Genomic DNA, 18355 nt, shown 5'->3' with positions numbered 1-18355 from the left:
TTCCACTCCTTTCTCACTTCTCAATTTCTTCAGTTCCTCTATTCTTTTCTTGTCTCTGGGCCACAGCAGAAGGGCAGGAAGGAGCAGCCTGAGTCTGCTCTGGCCAGAAGTGGATCGCGACTTCGCTGACATCATGGCCTGCTCCAAAGCGGCCTGCGACCATGGGATCCAACCCACACTGGCAGGTGCCAGATTATTCTGGCTTCTTTTTGCTCTGGTCCAAAGGACTGGACCATGGTGTTGGCACTGCTTTGGGTTACTTTGAAGGTGTGCATCATTTGACTGCCACACCTCCAAAGCAGCCAGAAGCTGCCTCATTTGGCCCATGTATTCCAGACCTCTGTTTCTGATCCCAAGCTTTTGACAAGAGGCCATGTCTTACTTGTTCTTTGTAAGCAAATGGTCCCATGTGAATTGTGTGTGTGTGTGTGCATATATATGGATGCACACATGTTTATGCACATGCACATACACACACAAGGTGCTACTGTACTGCTAATTCTGAATAAGGATTTGTCTAACTCAACAGGTTGTTGGATATCTTCTCCTAATGTTAGATTCCCATAGTTCAGAGATAGTTATTTTCTTGTCCTGGGAATCTCTTAGGAGTGCAAGACCTGCCAAACTCACAAACAAATTCAAGAACCAGAAGTAGCAGTGCTGAAACCAATGAACAATAAAAAAGTGAAACAAAACGGAAATGGGGGGAGGGCAGTTGGGAAGCCATAAAGCCAGATTTACCTGTCCATTAATTAAGGTGATCCTCCTTATAGTGCTTATTGATGTATAGTAAAGAATGGTATTTCATGGATAGTCTATTTGTTTACATTGCATTTGATGTTTTAATTTTCTATGTGTTTTTGACCTGTTAATTTATTTGATTCTTTTTATTTTAAAAATAGAATGAATGGATGGATAAAAAGAAAGGCATACCTACTGGAAATGTAAAACTGTGTTATTTTCATTATAGGATCCAGCTATTTCAGGCAATGAAACTGAACCATATGAAACTTTTACCAAAGGAGTGCAGAACAATGTTTTTGTTACATGGCCCAATAGCACAGACATCGTCTGGGCAAAGGTACCATTGCAAATTGTCATCACGTTCAATGTCACTTCCAAAACACAATTTGATTATATAGAGGTGCTGAGTAGAAGGATGAGAGATGTGCAGAAGCATATTTCTATATGTCATTCTGCCTCAAATTAACTCTTCAGAATATTAAAAGTAGTATGTTTCAATGAGCTATTCTGTGTATCTCATGTTTTCCTTGTCTTTTCCCTCTCCAATTAGGTGTGGCCAGATTATCCCAATGTAACATATGATGAAAACTCAAGTTTGGAAGAACAACTTGCGGTATGTACATTTTGAACCTATCACACTGATTTCCTTCAACATTGTCTCTTAGTACCACATATTAACCATGTCAACTTGAGTTGAGTGCTCACCAATTTCCTCCAATAAATTAATCATTTGGGATGTAATTTTGTTGGACCATGTCTTCCCATATCAAACTTTTTGAGATTAGACGTCATTGGATGTCTGATCCTCCAGCAAGTTTCTCTCGCCCCTATAGACACATCTGATGGGAATACAGGAGATGACCTTTTAAGTGACAGTTCCTAGGCCCTGTCACCCCCTTCCTAGCAAACCTGGACAGGTTCTTCTGTTGTTTTGTCATATATATATATATATATATATATATATATATATATATATACATATACATATATATATATATACACACACATATACACACATATACACAGTGCTTTTCATAGTGCCCTGTTCTATTTTTGCTTTGTGCTTTTAAATGGATATGTTCTAAATCTTTTTTAATTCTATAGATAAACTAACTGCATTTTAACAATAACTTTTCTTATGTTTTATCTATATCCACCAACTTTAATTTTTGAATGCCACGTTGATTCCCAGCAAAAGAAAGGGTAGAAATAATTTTAAAAGTAACAACAGTAGTTCAACAAATCATGAAAAGAATAGCATTCTGTGCTTTCCTGGGTGTGCCTGTCTCCTTTTTCTTCACTTTATGTGTACCCCACACTTTCCCAAAACTGGGAATCAAGGCATCTGACAAATTATAAAGAGCACTATATAGTTTACATACCTAAAGGCACCAGATTCTGTCTATCTCGGAAGCTAAGCAGGGACAGCCTGGTTAATACTCTGATGGGGGACTGTCATGGTATACCCAGTACTGTAGGCTGTATATCAGAGGGAGAAACTCGCAAAACCACCAGAGTATGTCTTGCCTAAGAAAACCCTTTGAAATTCCTGGGATCACCAAAAGTCAATAGGTGGCTTTAAGGCACATACACAAACAGACTAAAACATGAAAAGATCAACATTAAAATAAAATTAAAGTATTAACAATGTTAAAGCAATAAATTATACAATTAGAAATTATACAAAGCAGTTAAAACAGTATAATTAGAAACAGAACACCCTCTTAAAAGCCCTTTCTTTGAAAACCTTGTGTTCTAAACACTATCAGGGAAAAAAAGTAATTCTCTGCCAACATAAGGACAGCAAAGATGGGACATTCTGGTCTTTTGGGGAAGGGTAGGCTAGAGCCTGGGGCAGCTATAAAAAGGACCTTCTCTCACATTCCAACTGGTCTTGTCTGCAAAGATGAAGGGACCAGTGAAGGACCTTTTCTGAGGATTTCAGGATGTAGGCAGACTGCATATGATCTATGACACAACCTGTAACTAAGCCATATAGGCTTTCTTGGTCACAACCAGCACTTTGAATTGTGCCTGGAAACAGATAGGTAGTTAATGGAGCTATTGCAACAAGGTGGTTACATGTTCTTTGTAACCCTCCCCTTTTAACGCTAGCTGCAGCTCTCAGTACCAGCTGAATTTCTGACCACCTTTGAATGGCAGCCCTATGTAAACTGTGTTTGAGTACTCTAAATGGGATGCAATAAAGGTATATGTCACCATGACCAGATCAAACACCTCCTGAACTGGGCACTGCAGAAACCTCCAAGGCTGAGTCCAAGTATACCCTGCATAGTGTAACTATGTATAAAGCACAGGTTGAATTCATATTCCCTTATCTGCTTTTCAACTGTCTAGGAACAATTTTATCTTGCTTGAATGAAGCTTCAAACCCAAACCCTTAGAGACCTCAAAAGTCAGTGGCCATAGAAGTGAACATGAATCCCCAATACTACTTTCTAGGCTTGTCTCTCCAAAAAGCATGAGTCACTGAAAAACAATACCTCCAAGACCCATACAAGTGAAGTGGTCCAAAGAAGTGGTCCAGAGTAATATCATACTTCATGTTACTGAAAGTCACTAAGAGGCCTAGCATAACTAAGAAGGACACATTTCCCCAATCCAATTCCTGGCAGATGTCATCTACCACAGTGTCCAAAGCCAATTCTCTCCATAATCAACCAGAAACCAGACCAAAATGGATCAAGAAATTAATTTCATCCATGATCTCTTGGAGCTGGGAGGCAATCACAGACTCTAGACCCTTGCCCTGTTTTACAGGGTATGGAGGATGATTAGAACAAGAGTGTCTATTAAGTCTTAATTTGTACAAATTTCTTTGAGTGCCAAAATTTATCTCAGCTATTTTAGTGTATAATTTTAATCTACTACAATATATTAAGTTTCTAATTAAGTTTAGAATTGAATCATGTTTTGTAAACCACTTGGTGTGAAAGAAGTGTGAAACTAAAAGATTTGAAATTTTAAAAATATTATTTTCCTTTCTGTGTCATTATCAGTGCTGCCGAGCTGATGTTGCTTTCCCAGATTTCTTCCGTACTTCCACCTCAGAGTGGTGGCAAGAAGAAATACAAAATTATCATGCCAATGTTCTGCAGTTCGATGGACTATGGACTGTAAGTGTCATGCAGTATTCTTTTCTTTGTTTGTGTGTTAGTAAACAATATACTTATTTTATATATCTATAACAAATTGCAGAATGTATGATTCTACAGAGTATACAAGATAATTTAAATTCCACAAAGCACAATAAAACAGTGGGGTGGGGAAAAGAGCAATTATCAGTTGAAACCAATTAGAAACATGTACATAGTGGTCCCAGCCATTGCCAATTTTAAGCCAAGGTAAACAAGTGATTTTCCAGGGCCCACTCAAAGGCACATCATGATGGAATCGATGGATATAAGTTACCACAGAATTTCATGGGGGTAGAAATCAGAGAAATAGCCATGTTAGTCTAGAACAGGGGTAGGCAACCTTTTTGAGCCAGGGGCTGGGTTGCTGTCCCTCAGACAGCTGGGGGGCCAAACTCAAAATGGCACCCAGAGCGGCGTGGAAGCTGCGGCGGGGGCAGCAATCGGTGGCAGGACCAGGCTGGGGCCGGTCCCAAGGCCTCGCCGGGCCGGATCCAGCCCGTGGGCCATAAGTTGCAGACCCCTGGTCTAGAATATCAGTATGAAAAGGGGTCTTGTATGTTCCTTGCACCTTTGTCCCTCAACATTCATCGTTAAAACTGACCTTGCCACCTCATTGCCATACCCATAAGTTTTGCATTTCTATGGTTATTCATACATTCTGATTAAAAAGGTCTTCCTTGGGCATCACTTCACTCCATGCATTTAAGGAAGTCGATCTTGTAGATTACTGCATTACACTCTTATCATGCTGCTATTCCACTTTTACCACTCTGGCTGCCTCCTATTCAGTTCAGAGACTTTTAGTTCAGTAAGGCCTAAGAGCTCTGGCTGAGAATTCTAAATGCCCCTTCTTAAACTGCAAATCCCAGAATGCAACAGGAGGCAGCCAGAGCAATTATAGTGCAATAGCAGCACTATAAGAGTGTAGTGCGATAATCTACCCTGTCTATGAAAGCTTATGCTAAAACCTCTTTTGCACAGTTAGTCTCAAAGGTACTACATGATCCCTTTGCAACACAATTCCAGAAAGAGAATACTACTACCTGAGATTTACTAGGATTTTTTAAAAAATGAGATTATTGATGTGTTTGTTTTAAGAATGTATGCCGAGGTTAATGCACTTGTGGTGTTTTCTGGGCTGCTGTGGCAGACAGGCATGTCTATTGAAATAAACAAATAAATGCATTCAAATCTTGAAATTTTGATTATATAATTTCTCACTGTCTCAACTGAGTTATCAACCATCCAGTTACAGTAAGTTCCTAATTTGTAAATGTTCTTAATTTCCTCATATTTTTGTCCTTCAAAAAAATAACATAGGACATGAATGAACCATCCAACTTCATTGATGGAGCTGTTGGTGGCTGCAGAAATGCAGAACTAAATCATCCTCCATATATGCCAGGTAAAATAATATAGATAGAAACTAGTCCAGTTTATTGTTGTGTTGTTGTGTGCCTTCATGTTGTTTCCAACTTATGGTGTCTTTAAGATAAACCTATCTTGAGGTTTTCTTGGCAAGAGCTGTTCAGAGGAGGTTTGCCATAATTCAGGCTGAGGGTTGCCATAAGTCAGAAATTACTTGAAGGCACACACCAATACCAAATATATTATGTCCCGCTTAGTTCATTTGCAAAATGAACTATCTGAAAATTCTCACACCTGGCTCAAGATGGTGTCAAATTCCTTGGCTCATAAATGGACATTGAAATGGCCTGAGAAAACAAAAATCTGCATGTTTAGCCAACAGGAAGGAAAGATTGTCACATCCCTACTGGCAAAAAGTCTATAAATGTGGAAGTGTCAGGATAGTTTTGTAAATGTTCCTTAAGAGTTACGGAACAATATTTTCTATAGACAAATGAGCTAAGGGTAGAACTTTTTGGCCTCAATGAGTATTGTTATGCTTGGTGAAACACAAGCACTGGATGTACAAAACAAAAAAAACCCAACTTCATCTTAATACCAAGCATGGCCATAGGAATGTAATGGTCTGTCTTGTTGCCTTAGGACCTGGTATCTTTTCATCATCATCACAGTGAATTCTGACCAATATGGAAGGATTGTAACAGCCCATTTCTATGAGAGCTGAAGCTTAACAACAACAAAAAAAGTCATAGAATAGGATAATGTTCCTAAACATACAAGCAGATCTAGCAAAAAAGGCCATGAAAGAAGAAATTCCATATTTATTCAAAATTGATATCTAAACTCAATCAAAATGTGTGGCAGGACCTGAGCTATTCATGAAAGAGAATCCTCAAATGTTACAGGACAGCTGCCGGTATCACCTGGCAGCTGTGTTGCCGCCGGCAGGAGCGCCGACGACTTTGGGGCTAGTTTGGGCCTCGGCGCGCCCCAGAATGTTTTGCAGGGGCAATCGAGGCCTCTGATTGGCTGCAGGCGGGGCCAGAGGAGGAACTTCCGGGGGGTGCTCGTGCCGGCCTGGAGGACCTCTTGTTGGTTGCTACTTCCGGTCGTCCAAGGCAGCTGATTGGTGCTGCCTTGGGGGGGAGGAGCGACCTTGCTTGGCCCCGCCCTGGGCCTGGCCTATTTAAGGCTCCATGGCCCGGCGATCAGGGCCATTTTCGCTCAGCTCCCCACCCTCCCTCCCTTGGGTTGGTGTTGCTAGTCACAACAGCATAGGCCAGGATCTGGGTTGGATGGTCTCCAGGGCTGCAGAGCACTGGAGTGGGAGTCCTTAGGGACGTGGGTACGCTGAGCGGTTACGTATGGCCATTGCAGGGGCCATTACGTTTTACGCGTCCCAGTGACTAGGGGCTCGTGGGAATATGGTCAATCGGCTGGTTGCTATCTGGTGGTCCATAGCCCCTTGGTCTTCCTGATGGCAGGCCTGGTGCAGGCCTTGGGTATCGAGCAACTGGGGTGTTGGTCGATTTTGCCAGATCCTGACCTCATGCTATGGGCCAACTCTATGCTGTTTTTTTGCTGCTTGCAATTAATAAAGTTGTGGCCTTTCTTCCAGCTATGCCTCTGTGTTTATTGTGGTGGTGCTCCTACAAGGCAATGTATTATGCACTTCTGTATAGAGGAATGGTTCACATTTCTCAAAACGATTATGCGAGACTAGTGAACAGTTACAGGTAATAGTTACCTGGATAAATTTCTGCTTAAGGAAGCACTACCCCATGCTCAGTCTAAAGGTTCAAACACACATAGATATTAATTGTTAAATGAGCTGGGAATAAATAATGATAAAACCCATTGTGTTAGGCTGGAAATGGGAGACAAGGGATTCTCAAGGTTTTCCATGTATATGCCAGGTTGATCTTTGAAACATAGTAACACCATCAGTTTTTGTGAAGAAGAAAGCAATCATTCAGTCATACCCTGATAAAGAGAACATGAAGTACTACTTACTTTTCCAATTAATTCATTGCTACGAATTTCCATCTAACAATATCATCTTACTCTATCTGTGTTAGCCCTGGTTTTAAGAGAAAGGGGACTGAGTCTTGTTACAGCATGCATGGAAAGTGAACACCAGCTTCCTGATGGGACACCTATGAGACACTATGATGTACATAACCTGTATGGATGGTCACAAGCAGAATCCACTTACTAGTAAGTTCTTTATATGATTTTATCTTCTAAAAATTATAATTTCCTCAGGAAAGTTACTGTCGTGTTAACATGGAAAACTGGAAGGAAATACAGAGTTGCTACTTGTAGCCACAACCACTAGTTACTACAACCTTTTAATTTCAACTACAGTGGACTCTTTAAGGCACATAATCTTGATTTAGGTTAAACTAATGTAATATATATGTGTGTGTTTGTGTATTACTATCTGTGTGTCTTTTTATCTTTACCCCAGTGGAATGCGCAATGCCACAGGAGAACGTGGAATCATTATTACTCGATCAACATATCCATCCAGCGGTCGATGGGCAGGACATTGGCTCGGTGACAACTTTGCAAGATGGGATCAGCTTGAGAAATCAGTTATTGGTATGAAGCATCTTTTGTATTAAATATATGCTTTTTGCCAGGAAAATTTATTTCATCTTATTTATCAACTTATTCATTTCTTTATCAACTTGAAGGAATTGGACCCTAAATTAGATAAAAATTCACATACAGATTCCATGACATTTGGCACCTGGAAGATTTTGTTTGGTTTGTTTGTTTAGAAATAAATAAATAAGTACATTTTGAATCAGTTGTTGGGACATTTCTCCCACATGTTGCCCAAAACATCTCTCATTTTCAGGCCTCCCTGGGCTATTTTTATACCAGGAAGTGACTCAGCTTTCCAATCCACTTCCTGCCTGAGCCTAAAATAGCCTCCCTGCCATAAAAAAGTATGGAGAAATTGCCACTGGGGTTATTGGGGGCACATGAGCCATATTATTATCTTGCAAAAAGGGGGAGCCCTTTGGGGTGACCATCCATAGTTCTCGGGGGGGGGTTGTACTAGCCCCCAAATCCTGACTATTGCCTACTCTTAGGCAAAGTGGTGAGTGGTTTTCAGTATCTGTCTCCCTGGATATGGTTAAGATTTTATCTGCATCTGTGATGATCCCTGGGAGTCCAGCAGCCACCCAGCCACCCAGTGCTTGGCTCTTGACCCCCAGGGGGTCCCTTAAAACTTTCCCTTCTAGGATCTCCTACGTCTCCCTTCCCGCTCCCTGCTGAGATGAATGAGACCCCTTGAGATCTTCTATCTCGCTGCCACCACCCCGTGAATCCAAACCAAACAACGTCTCTCTAGCACACACAGGGACTTGCTAGAGGAATTTGTAGTTTCCTTTTCCTTGCTAACTTAAAGCAATCAGTAACCGAGCTAGGCACGTGCACAGGAGCAGAGAGAGACAGCAGATACTTTTAAAGAAAGATATTTATTTTAAAGAAATAGAATAGAATAAGAAGATATCATTCATGCAAAGCCCCTTGCCTTGCAGGTACAGAAAACACAGTTACAAAGTATTCATTTCAGGCAAGCTATTAGATAAACTTAACAAAACCTAAATGCACTAGCTAACACATTTCCTAGCTACTCACACAGTGATGGAATTTGCAGTTCGTGTTGAGTTTCTGGATGCAGGGAGCTGGCCCTCCTTTGGGCTGAGCTCCACCTGCATCACTTCTGCCTGCCTCAGTGCAGGCACACAGCTGGTTCCCACAACAACATGCCAAGATGGAGAACAAAGAAAGCATAGGGTTCCCCCCAAGATGAGGAAGGGGAGAAACAAGGACCATATGCCTTTTAAAAGTTTCTCATGGAATGTTCTTAAATCTCGTGGTCCTACTCTCTGATTGGTCAGTTAGACCTTACGTCAGCTATGATGTAGCTGCTCATTAGCATGTGATGTCAGCTCTCATTAGCATGTACCTCCCCCCAGATTAACCCTTTGTGGTTCAGGAGAAGTCCTCAAATGACTGGAGGGCCCAGTCATTACAGCATCTCTACCCAATTGAGTACAGAAGCATAACATGATTTGTCTGGTGCAATACTCCTATGCAGTGGTGTCACTAGGAGTGTGTGGAGGGTGGGGAACATACTAGGTGACACACATGGAGAGGGATGACTCCCAGCGAAGTGCATTCCCCTACCTGTGTGTGCCATTCTACTCTGAGTAGAATAATATGTGGCACTGAGGGAAAGTGCCCAGCACATCCCCTCCCTGCCACACACCATTCTACTCAGGAGTAGTGTAGCATGCATGAGTATGCCCTTTTAGCCCCATCCCCAGAAGCCCACCCTTGCACCAGGTGACACCCCCAGAAAGTGACATCACTGCTCCTACCGCCTCTTTTTTTATTTGACTGAAGAGGACAGTGCTTATTACATGATGTAAGATGATCTCTGTTATACCTTGGTACTATTATGAGCAGATGTAGCACTGAAACAATACCCAGGATTCCTAGCTTTCCTCTACTCTTGTTCATGCTGCAGCATCCATGGCCAACAATTATGGTAGCACCTATATCGTATCATTCTTGCCATTCCTCTGATATAGCCTGTCGTATGTCACTCAAAGTTTGCTTTGGGCTATCTGTCTATCTTGAATTTTTATCACACCTTTTTTCCAAATGGGATTCAAAGTGGCTTACCACAATTTAAAAAGTACAACTAAAACAGTGTTCCTAACATTTGGAGCCCAATTTATATTGCTAAATGTCTACAGGAGATTCAGCACATAACATAAATTCCCTGAATTATTTCTTAGTAGAAAGAGACAGAGTGCACCAGTTTTGTCTAAACAAGCATATATTTTTTTTCTAAGTAAACATATTTTTGATGATACATTAACCATTTTTGGAAAGCATCTATACCAAAATAATGTTTCCAAGAAAGGTATCTGTACTATATATATTGTAGTTTTATACTTTTTTCTGTTGCTTTTAGTAGTTAGAAATATGAAGACAGTAAGTGTAAAGTAATGAAAAGCTTTTATTTCCACAAACATGGAAAATATAAGTACCTTATATATAATATTAACAGAACAATTCTGCAGCTAACCAGGTTGGGGGATGCTGTATGGAGGAGCTCCATCAATGAAATATAATAATAATAATAATAATAATAATAATAATAATAATAATAATAATAATAATAATAATAATAAATTTTATTTATATACCACCCTGTGGCGAACCAATCCGGGCGGTTTACAACATTAAAATAACATACAGCATAAAAACAATATATTTCCCTCCCCCCTTAAAAAGTTATTAAACAACATATCTAATTTAAAACCACAATAACTAGTTAAAATAACAATAAATTAAACAAAATAATACCAACCAATAAACCACCGCAACTTCAGTTCTAAAGAAAAGGGGGCTTTGGAGACATTACTGAGGAGGGGGGAAATCCTGAGATCCTGAGGCCGGGATATTTCAGTCTGGGAAGGCCTGCCTGAAGAGATCCGTCTTGACAGCCTTTTTGAAGCTGTCCAAAGATGTTAATTGACGGATCTCATCTGGCAGGCCGTTCCAGAGCCTGGGGGCGATAACAGAGAAAGCCCTCCGGGAGGTCGCCGCAAGCCTCGATTTTTGAGGCTGCAACAAGTTCCTCCCAGAGGACCGGAGGGCGCGGGGAGGATTGTATGGGAAGAGGCGGTCTCTGAGATAGCTTGGACCCAAGCCATTTAGGGCTTTAAAGGTAATAACCAACACCTTGTACTGGGCCTGGAAACCAAATGGTTTCCGGGCCCAGTACAAGGTGTTGGTTATTCCATGTCTGTCCTAGAAATCCCAGTTAAGCCTGTGAGCTTTACTGGCAGTAGGCCTCAAAATGGGGATTTTTCGATGTGGTCAGGGACAGGATAGATAACTTAGGTTCTCTACAGCCAGGGTTCCTTTGTTCACTAGAATGGCCCCAGGTCTTCTTTTCCTTTTACTATAGCCATTTGAAGATAATGTAACAACAGCTGTCTGACCCCTTTCATAACAGTTCATTGTTCATACTTTCCCACTGAAACAGGCATGAGTCACTACCTCTAATTGATTGAGGCTTCTTTGCCAATTGTGAGATAATCTGTATCTGTTTGGAGGTCAATCAGTTTTAGCAATTTATGGTCACTTGGAGTTCCATCTCATGAACTGCAATAAAGTACAAACAGGCAGAGTTAGCATTAACAGTGAACTTAAGCACTGTTAGAATCTCAGGATATTTGTATAGTCAGGCTCTCTGTTAGTCTTTTAGGGTATTTTTTTTTAATTATATGCAATCACATATATGCAAACATAACTCCTCTTAGGAATAAACATAGACTTTTCCTTGTCTAGGGACATAGAACTATAGAGTTGGAAGAGTCCACAAGGGACATCCAGTCCAACCCCCTGAAGAAAGACACAGACAAAGCATTCCTGACAGATCTTGGAGTTATCGTACTGGCCCTGAAATGGACCCAGTGCATTCTAAACATATGCAGGCGGGGGCGCGCACAGAACGGTATGGGGCCAAGAATCCCATTTTACCGCACGCTGGAATGCCACCTTTGCCGCCGGGCATTCTAGTTGCGTCCCCGTTCCATCCCAGAGGGCGCCATTTCTGAGAACACTTTAGAACGCACTGGGCCCGTTTCAGGGCCAGTACGATAAACTCCTATGTTTCATTGTTACTACTGTATCACACATACATGTAATAAATGATTTCATTTGCAAGGAATTCAGTCTCTTAAAATACATAACACAGCCATTGATCAAATAAAGTCTCATCTGCTGAGGATCTATGCATATCTAAACAGGCATCTGGGGGAGGGGGGAGGCATCCAGAGGAATAATATCCCTGAGTATTCTTAAAAATAGAAGCATCTGTTATATCTCTATCAACATCCATAACAAGCACCCATTATTCATAATAGGTGTAGGAAGCACATGTGGCCTATTTGACAACAGAGATTCTCTCTTACCAGCATGGAATAGGCTGTTGTCAATTAGGAACAGAGGTATTAACATGGGATATATAGCAGCCACATTAGCCTAGGAGGCTGATACTCTTTTCTTTGCCTGTTTTATATTCTTCTCAGCATTTTATGTCCAATCAGATTAGAGATGTTCATTAGCCCCTATTTATATAAACATTACTCTCTTCCAATCATTAGTGGTATCTTGTTCTTAGCTGCTTTTAATACAATCGCATCAACCATATGATAGCATTAGCCACTATCTTTTAATGCAGCACCCTTCTTGGGTTCTATTTTCTCATTAGTTTCTCATTATTTATAGTTAGACTGGCTTTAGGCCCAAAACTAGTCAATATCCATGCTGTTAATAATACACATACATTCCAGAATACACAAAGGTTTCTGCTTTATATTTTCTGTTTTATAAACACTCTATTTACATTTCCCAGTCTTAAATTTTGCAAACTAATCCAAATCAGCATCTATATCACCAACTCTAAGTAAAACTAATCCTGCCTATTGGAGATTGGGAGGGAGAGAGGAAGTGAAAGTGCATCATAAAGGTTTTTTTTTTTTTAAGTATGTCAGTTCACATACATGCTCTTATAGGGCTTTGGACGTGGTAAATAACTTGTCCCATATCCTAGTTTTCTCACTCGCTTGTGTTTGCTTGTTTATTCTCCCTTTGTGGGAGTCAAGAAGTGTTCTCATACCAGGATAAGCTAACCAACAGTATCATCTTGTCAAGTGGGAAGAATTTTACCGTTTATGACTACAGACGTTTGGTGAATTGTATGAAACAATGCATATTAAATGAATTATACATTTTATGGGTTTTCCTCAACGTATTTCACTCAAAATCCTTTCGCTGATAATCTGTTGGTGTTTTATCTATGCATAATTTCCCTTATGCATATGGTTCTTTTTGTGTGTTTTTTTTGGTTTGTTTCTTTGTTTGTTGTTGTTGTTTTGCTTTTTGCATTCAATTTAAGATTACAGTCAGTTACATATGTGATGTCATTGCACATCGTTTCACATTGTGTGTTCCACACTGTACAGTATTGCTCATTGTGTATTGCTCACATGGTTGCATGTGGTTGCATATTGTCCATCACTGTGTGATGAGCACTTGGTTGTGCAATGTCACATTTCTGTACTGAGCTTGTATAGCACATCTGAGACATCTCATTGCTGCAGGATTTTGACTTTTGTTTTATGATACAATGAAGGAACAGCTGTTTGCACTTAGAATCTGTATTGAGTGAGAATACATGCAGGAAAATATTTGTTCTGTATAGTTTTCCTATATAACGTTTTAATTATTTCACAGTAACCCTGCTATTCTGTCTCATTTTAATAGGTATTATGGAATTCAGCCTCTTTGGAATCTCTTATGTAAGTTATGCTGTTTGAATCTAAAATTCTTTGAAACACCTTATAGTAATATAATGTGGCATAGGCTATTTTAACCTTTTTCCTGTTTTGATATTTCTAGAGTGGTGCAGACATCTGTGGATTCTTCAATGATACAACCTATGAAATGTGTGCCCGTTGGATGCAGCTTGGAGCATTTTATACTTTCTCTAGAAATCATAATGTAATGGGAACTAGGGTATGTTAGCTCCTTTTGGCAGTGTTTTGCATACAGTAACATAGGCCTGTTACAGGCTGCCAAATTAAAGCTGCTTCGGGTCTCTTTGGAGGTATGCTATTTAAATGATGCATGCATCCTAAGAATCCGGAAGCTGCACCAAAGCTGCACTCCAGTGTTTAGGAATGGAGTGTGGCATTGGCGTGACCTCTGGACTCTTAGGACCCATGCATCATTTAAATAGCATACCTCCAAAGAGACCCGAAGCAGCTTTATTTTGGCAGTCTGTAACAGTGATTTTAAATTGTTTGGTAATCTTCTAAGAAAGAATGGAAAGTTGCTAATTTGAACAGAGATTTTAATCTGGTACCTTAATCTAATTTTCATTGGATGTGGAAAACAAGTTAATTGTGAGCTTCTGTGGATGCTTTACATCTGTACAGCTTCAGAAGCCTTCTCAACCATTCTGAGATAACTAGCCCAGGGGAGGAAGAGGGAAATGGTCTTCTTTGGTTTCCTATAAACATCAATGGCTTTCCCATTCTTCTCCTTACCTTTCCTTCTCTTCTTCTTCTCCTCAGTTTAACTCCCTCACTAATATCTCTCTCCCCTCATTTGGATCATTCTTCTCTTCGCCTTGATGATTTTGCTTTTCCTTATAATGGTGACTCAACTTATCAGGATATTTGCCCTACACCCAGAAACTTTTCTTCCTGTATCTTTTGTTTACACGGGGACTATAGCAGTTAATGTATGAGTGAGTGGTAAATGGAAAACTGCCTAGCATAAGTTTGATTTCATAACCTCCCCTACCTCTTTTAAATTATGAATAAATAAACAGTGAATGGGCCAACTTTGTATAAAGTATGCCTCTGGATCTTCGTTTTCCTTTAGTCAACTATTCTGGGTTAAAGACTGCTAGTCAAATATATCTACCTTTGTGTTCAGTATTATTTCAGATCATAACACAGCATTAAATTGATGTGTGTGTTAAATAGATAGCTCCCTTGTGTGCGCTTCCCACATCATTCACGTAAATGGGTCAGTGCCTGATGGTGTCCAAGTGAATTTGAGGAACAATGGTCCTGTTCATGATGGGTATATCTGAAAACAGTTTTAAAGGCTAACTTGGAAAAGGCTTGATGTAATGTTCCTGCTTCAGTGGTTGAAAGATAGAAGTAACATCAGTATTAATTTATTCCCAAAGGATGTTCCATTTAATAGTCCATTTACCTCATGTTCTGTTCCAGAGACTGTTGGTATTGACAGGAGGATTTCCAAAAACCCTAGCTGACTATACATCAGCCTTCTAGATATTTTAGATTTTTTCCAAGCTGCAGCTTGCTTCATGCTAAGGCTACAAAACATAACCTGTTTACCCCAGATTCATTTTACTTGGTTCAGCATATATTAGCCTATTCTGTATTCTCTTAAATATACTTCTCTTTAAACCTGCAAATCTACTGTAACTCATTTCATTGATGTTCTCCACACTTACTTTTTCAGTGAGGGAGTCAAGGTAAAATATACTGTAATCCTGAATGAATGAAGTATTTCTTTTGCAGAGGCAAGATCCTGTCTCCTTTGACTCAGCATTTGAAGATATCTCACGGAACGTGCTTAACATACGATACAGATTGCTGCCCTATCTCTACACATTAATGCATAATGCTCATGCTGATGGCAGCACAGTTACACGTCCTTTGCTGCATGAGTAAGTATTAGATGGCATCATGCTGTGGGAATACAGCTGAATAAATTTGTCACTGCATAATTTGGAGAGGAGCTAGGCAAGCTGAAGTATTTTCCAAACAAACTCAGAAAATAGCTCAAATTATTTTTAGTGCAGTTCTTTCTGTGGAATCATTGTTATAAATCTATAAATCTCTACTCCACTACCATTTGCTGTTCCCCAAATTTTCCTAGAAGCATGAGTGGAGTATTGGCTGTAGTCCAGCAGTGGATGCACATGGGAGGTCTTGCTTGAAAAGTCTTTGCAAGACTGAATTTCTCCAGATATTATCTGGGTCCAAAGGATCTCCATAATATACCTTCTCCTGTCCTCTATTATCGATTTGTGATCTACCCATCCATTTCACTCAAATATACAGACACATGCTCAGTGCAGTTGAAATTACAGGTTCAGTATCCCTTATCTGTAATTCCAAAATCTGAAATATCCAAAATCCAAAATTGTCCACATGATTGGCTGAGATCATGATACTTATGCTTTCAGATGGTTCAGTGTTCATAAACTTTGTTTCATGCATAAAAGTATTTTAAATAGTGTGTATAAAATTACCTTCAGGCTATGACTATACAATGTATATGAAACACCTTGGGTTCCTACTGGGAGAAAGGCATCATACAAATGAAATAAAAATAAGTAAATAAATAATTTTTGTTTTTAGACTCCATCTCCATGATTCCTCATTATGTATATGCAAATATTTAAAAAATCCAGGGATGGGGGAAAGTGTGAAATCCAAAACACTTCTGCTCCCTAGCATTTTGAATAGGGGAGACTCAACCTGTATGTAGATTTGGGATAACACACAAAATTGCTATACCATCTCCCAGACTGGCAATATAAATCATTAAAATGTGACATGCCCTTTACTAGAAGATAGATAGCAGTAGTGGTCAGTGTCAGCCACATTAAAGATGAAAGATGGGTGGGGAGCTGAGGAAGAGAAGGTATGGCAAGTTTAGCATGTTCAAAGTAATTGTGTGAGAGAGTACAGTCCCTGAAAACATCTGTTGCTAATCAGGTTCTCACTGGCCCTTTCAACTTATTCAAAATGTGCACTACTCATAGAAGTCTTGAGTCAAGAATAAAAAATGATACTTTGAGGGATCTAGAAAAGTAACTGGAACTGTCATCTGTCACTGCCTTGGGATCCCCTCTTATCGACCCTAGCAATGCAGCTTGTGACTACTAATGTTTTTGGCATGCCACTGGAAGATTATATCATCCCCTTCCTGCACAATCAGCTGGTATAAATTTATATCCAGTTGGCAATAGGTATCACACAGTAGAACAGAAAGAAGCTCACAGCCATCATGAATCAAAACTTGCTTTCAATACTGCAGCTAAACAGCTGGGCTGTAACATCTGGCAACACAGCAAGGGTGCTTCCTGTGTCTAGAAGAAAAGTGACAAATGGTTTTACATTCACCTTGTAAATATATGCAAATTATTCTGTGTGTGTGTGTGAGAGAGAGAGAGAGAGAGAGAGAGGAGAGAGAGAGTTTAAGAATGAATTTTTAAAACTCAGTTTCTTTCCCCTACTCCTGAACAAAATTTAGTCATATTGTTACCCTGTTGAAACTTAGATGTTACATACAATAGTTTTTAGCTTCAATTTAATGAGCCCATCAAGCTTCAGTCAAATAAATGAATTTGGCCCTGCACCAAAGACTGTAACTGTGACAATTCCCTCTCCCTCCCTCCCTCCCTCCCCCTCTTTTTTTTCCAAATGAAGTGATGAGTTTCCTTGCATTTCACAGGAGTCATTTGTACAAATATATTAAAATGGGAACGTATACATCTTCTATTTGCATATCTCATGATATCAAAAAGTCATTTTCTGTTCCCTGAGAGAAAGAGAGAAAGATAAACTATTACACTTCAGAACAGATGGTACATAATGTACTGTTGCTGTGAATCTCAAAGATTAAATAATTCTTCAATATTATCTTTGTCTTTAATGTTTATCAGGTTTGTGAATGAAAAGGCAACTTGGGATATCTACAAGCAATTTTTGTGGGGGCCAGCACTGATGATTAGTCCTGTACTTGATGAAGTAAGCAATCCAATAACTTTAGCATTTATATATAACTGAATTTATCAATACATGAATGAAGTGCACTCTCAATATTTGGTTCTTTCTCTCTCTCTCCCCTACCCCACCCATATTGTGGTCATTAAATTCTAGGGTGCTGTGACAGTGAATGCTTACATACCAGATGCACGGTGGTATGATTATCACACGGTAAGCAACTTAAGATATCTCTCCCCCCCACAAAAAAGTAACTTCATATCAAAGACCTGCTTTAGAAGTTAGGTACAAGTTTAAATAAGACTAATGTTTTTAAGCACACAATATTTCAGTTTAAGGACACATAGGATGCATATGTCTCCAGAGGTTGTATACTGTTAGAGGTATAATTGCAGATGTAATTACTGTGCTTCTCATCCATGCTTTCAGTGCTCAGCTGCTCCTTCCTCCATCTCCTGTGAGGTGCAGCAAGGAGGGCTTCAGTTCTAGTGTTAAGTGGAAGAATGTATTTGTTACATTTTTATCCCACCTTTTCTCCCATGAGCTTAAGCATACATGGCTTTCCTCCTCCCCAATTTTATTCTCACAGCAGTGCTTCAGGGCAGGTTTGGCTGAGAGAGAATGACTAGGTCAACATCCCCCAGTGTATTTTGTGGCTCATTGTGAATTTGAACCTGGATCTTTCAAGTCCAAGTTAACACT

General features: G+C 39.8%; 1 protein-coding gene across 2 annotated transcripts in view; it reads left to right on the top strand.

Moving 5' to 3' along the window:
- SI (sucrase-isomaltase) overlaps positions 1-18355 on the top strand; it is a 188108-nt gene that overhangs the window by 158142 nt on the left and 11611 nt on the right. For both annotated transcript variants that reach the window (XM_042460608.1, XM_042460607.1), the window contains 11 exons: positions 971-1081; positions 1295-1357; positions 3765-3881; positions 5223-5307; positions 7349-7487; positions 7741-7874; positions 13641-13675; positions 13776-13892; positions 15437-15585; positions 17593-17677; positions 17810-17866. In XM_042460608.1, coding sequence (XP_042316542.1) covers positions 971-1081; positions 1295-1357; positions 3765-3881; positions 5223-5307; positions 7349-7487; positions 7741-7874; positions 13641-13675; positions 13776-13892; positions 15437-15585; positions 17593-17677; positions 17810-17866 — 1092 coding nt within the window. The remainder of the gene's footprint in view (positions 1-970; positions 1082-1294; positions 1358-3764; positions 3882-5222; positions 5308-7348; positions 7488-7740; positions 7875-13640; positions 13676-13775; positions 13893-15436; positions 15586-17592; positions 17678-17809; positions 17867-18355) is intronic.

Source organism: Sceloporus undulatus, chromosome 3 (genome assembly GCF_019175285.1).
Source record: "Sceloporus undulatus isolate JIND9_A2432 ecotype Alabama chromosome 3, SceUnd_v1.1, whole genome shotgun sequence".
NCBI lineage: Eukaryota > Metazoa > Chordata > Lepidosauria > Squamata > Phrynosomatidae > Sceloporus > Sceloporus undulatus.
The sequence above is the reverse complement of the archived record's forward strand: the minus strand, read 5'-3'. Positions and strand labels throughout refer to the sequence as shown.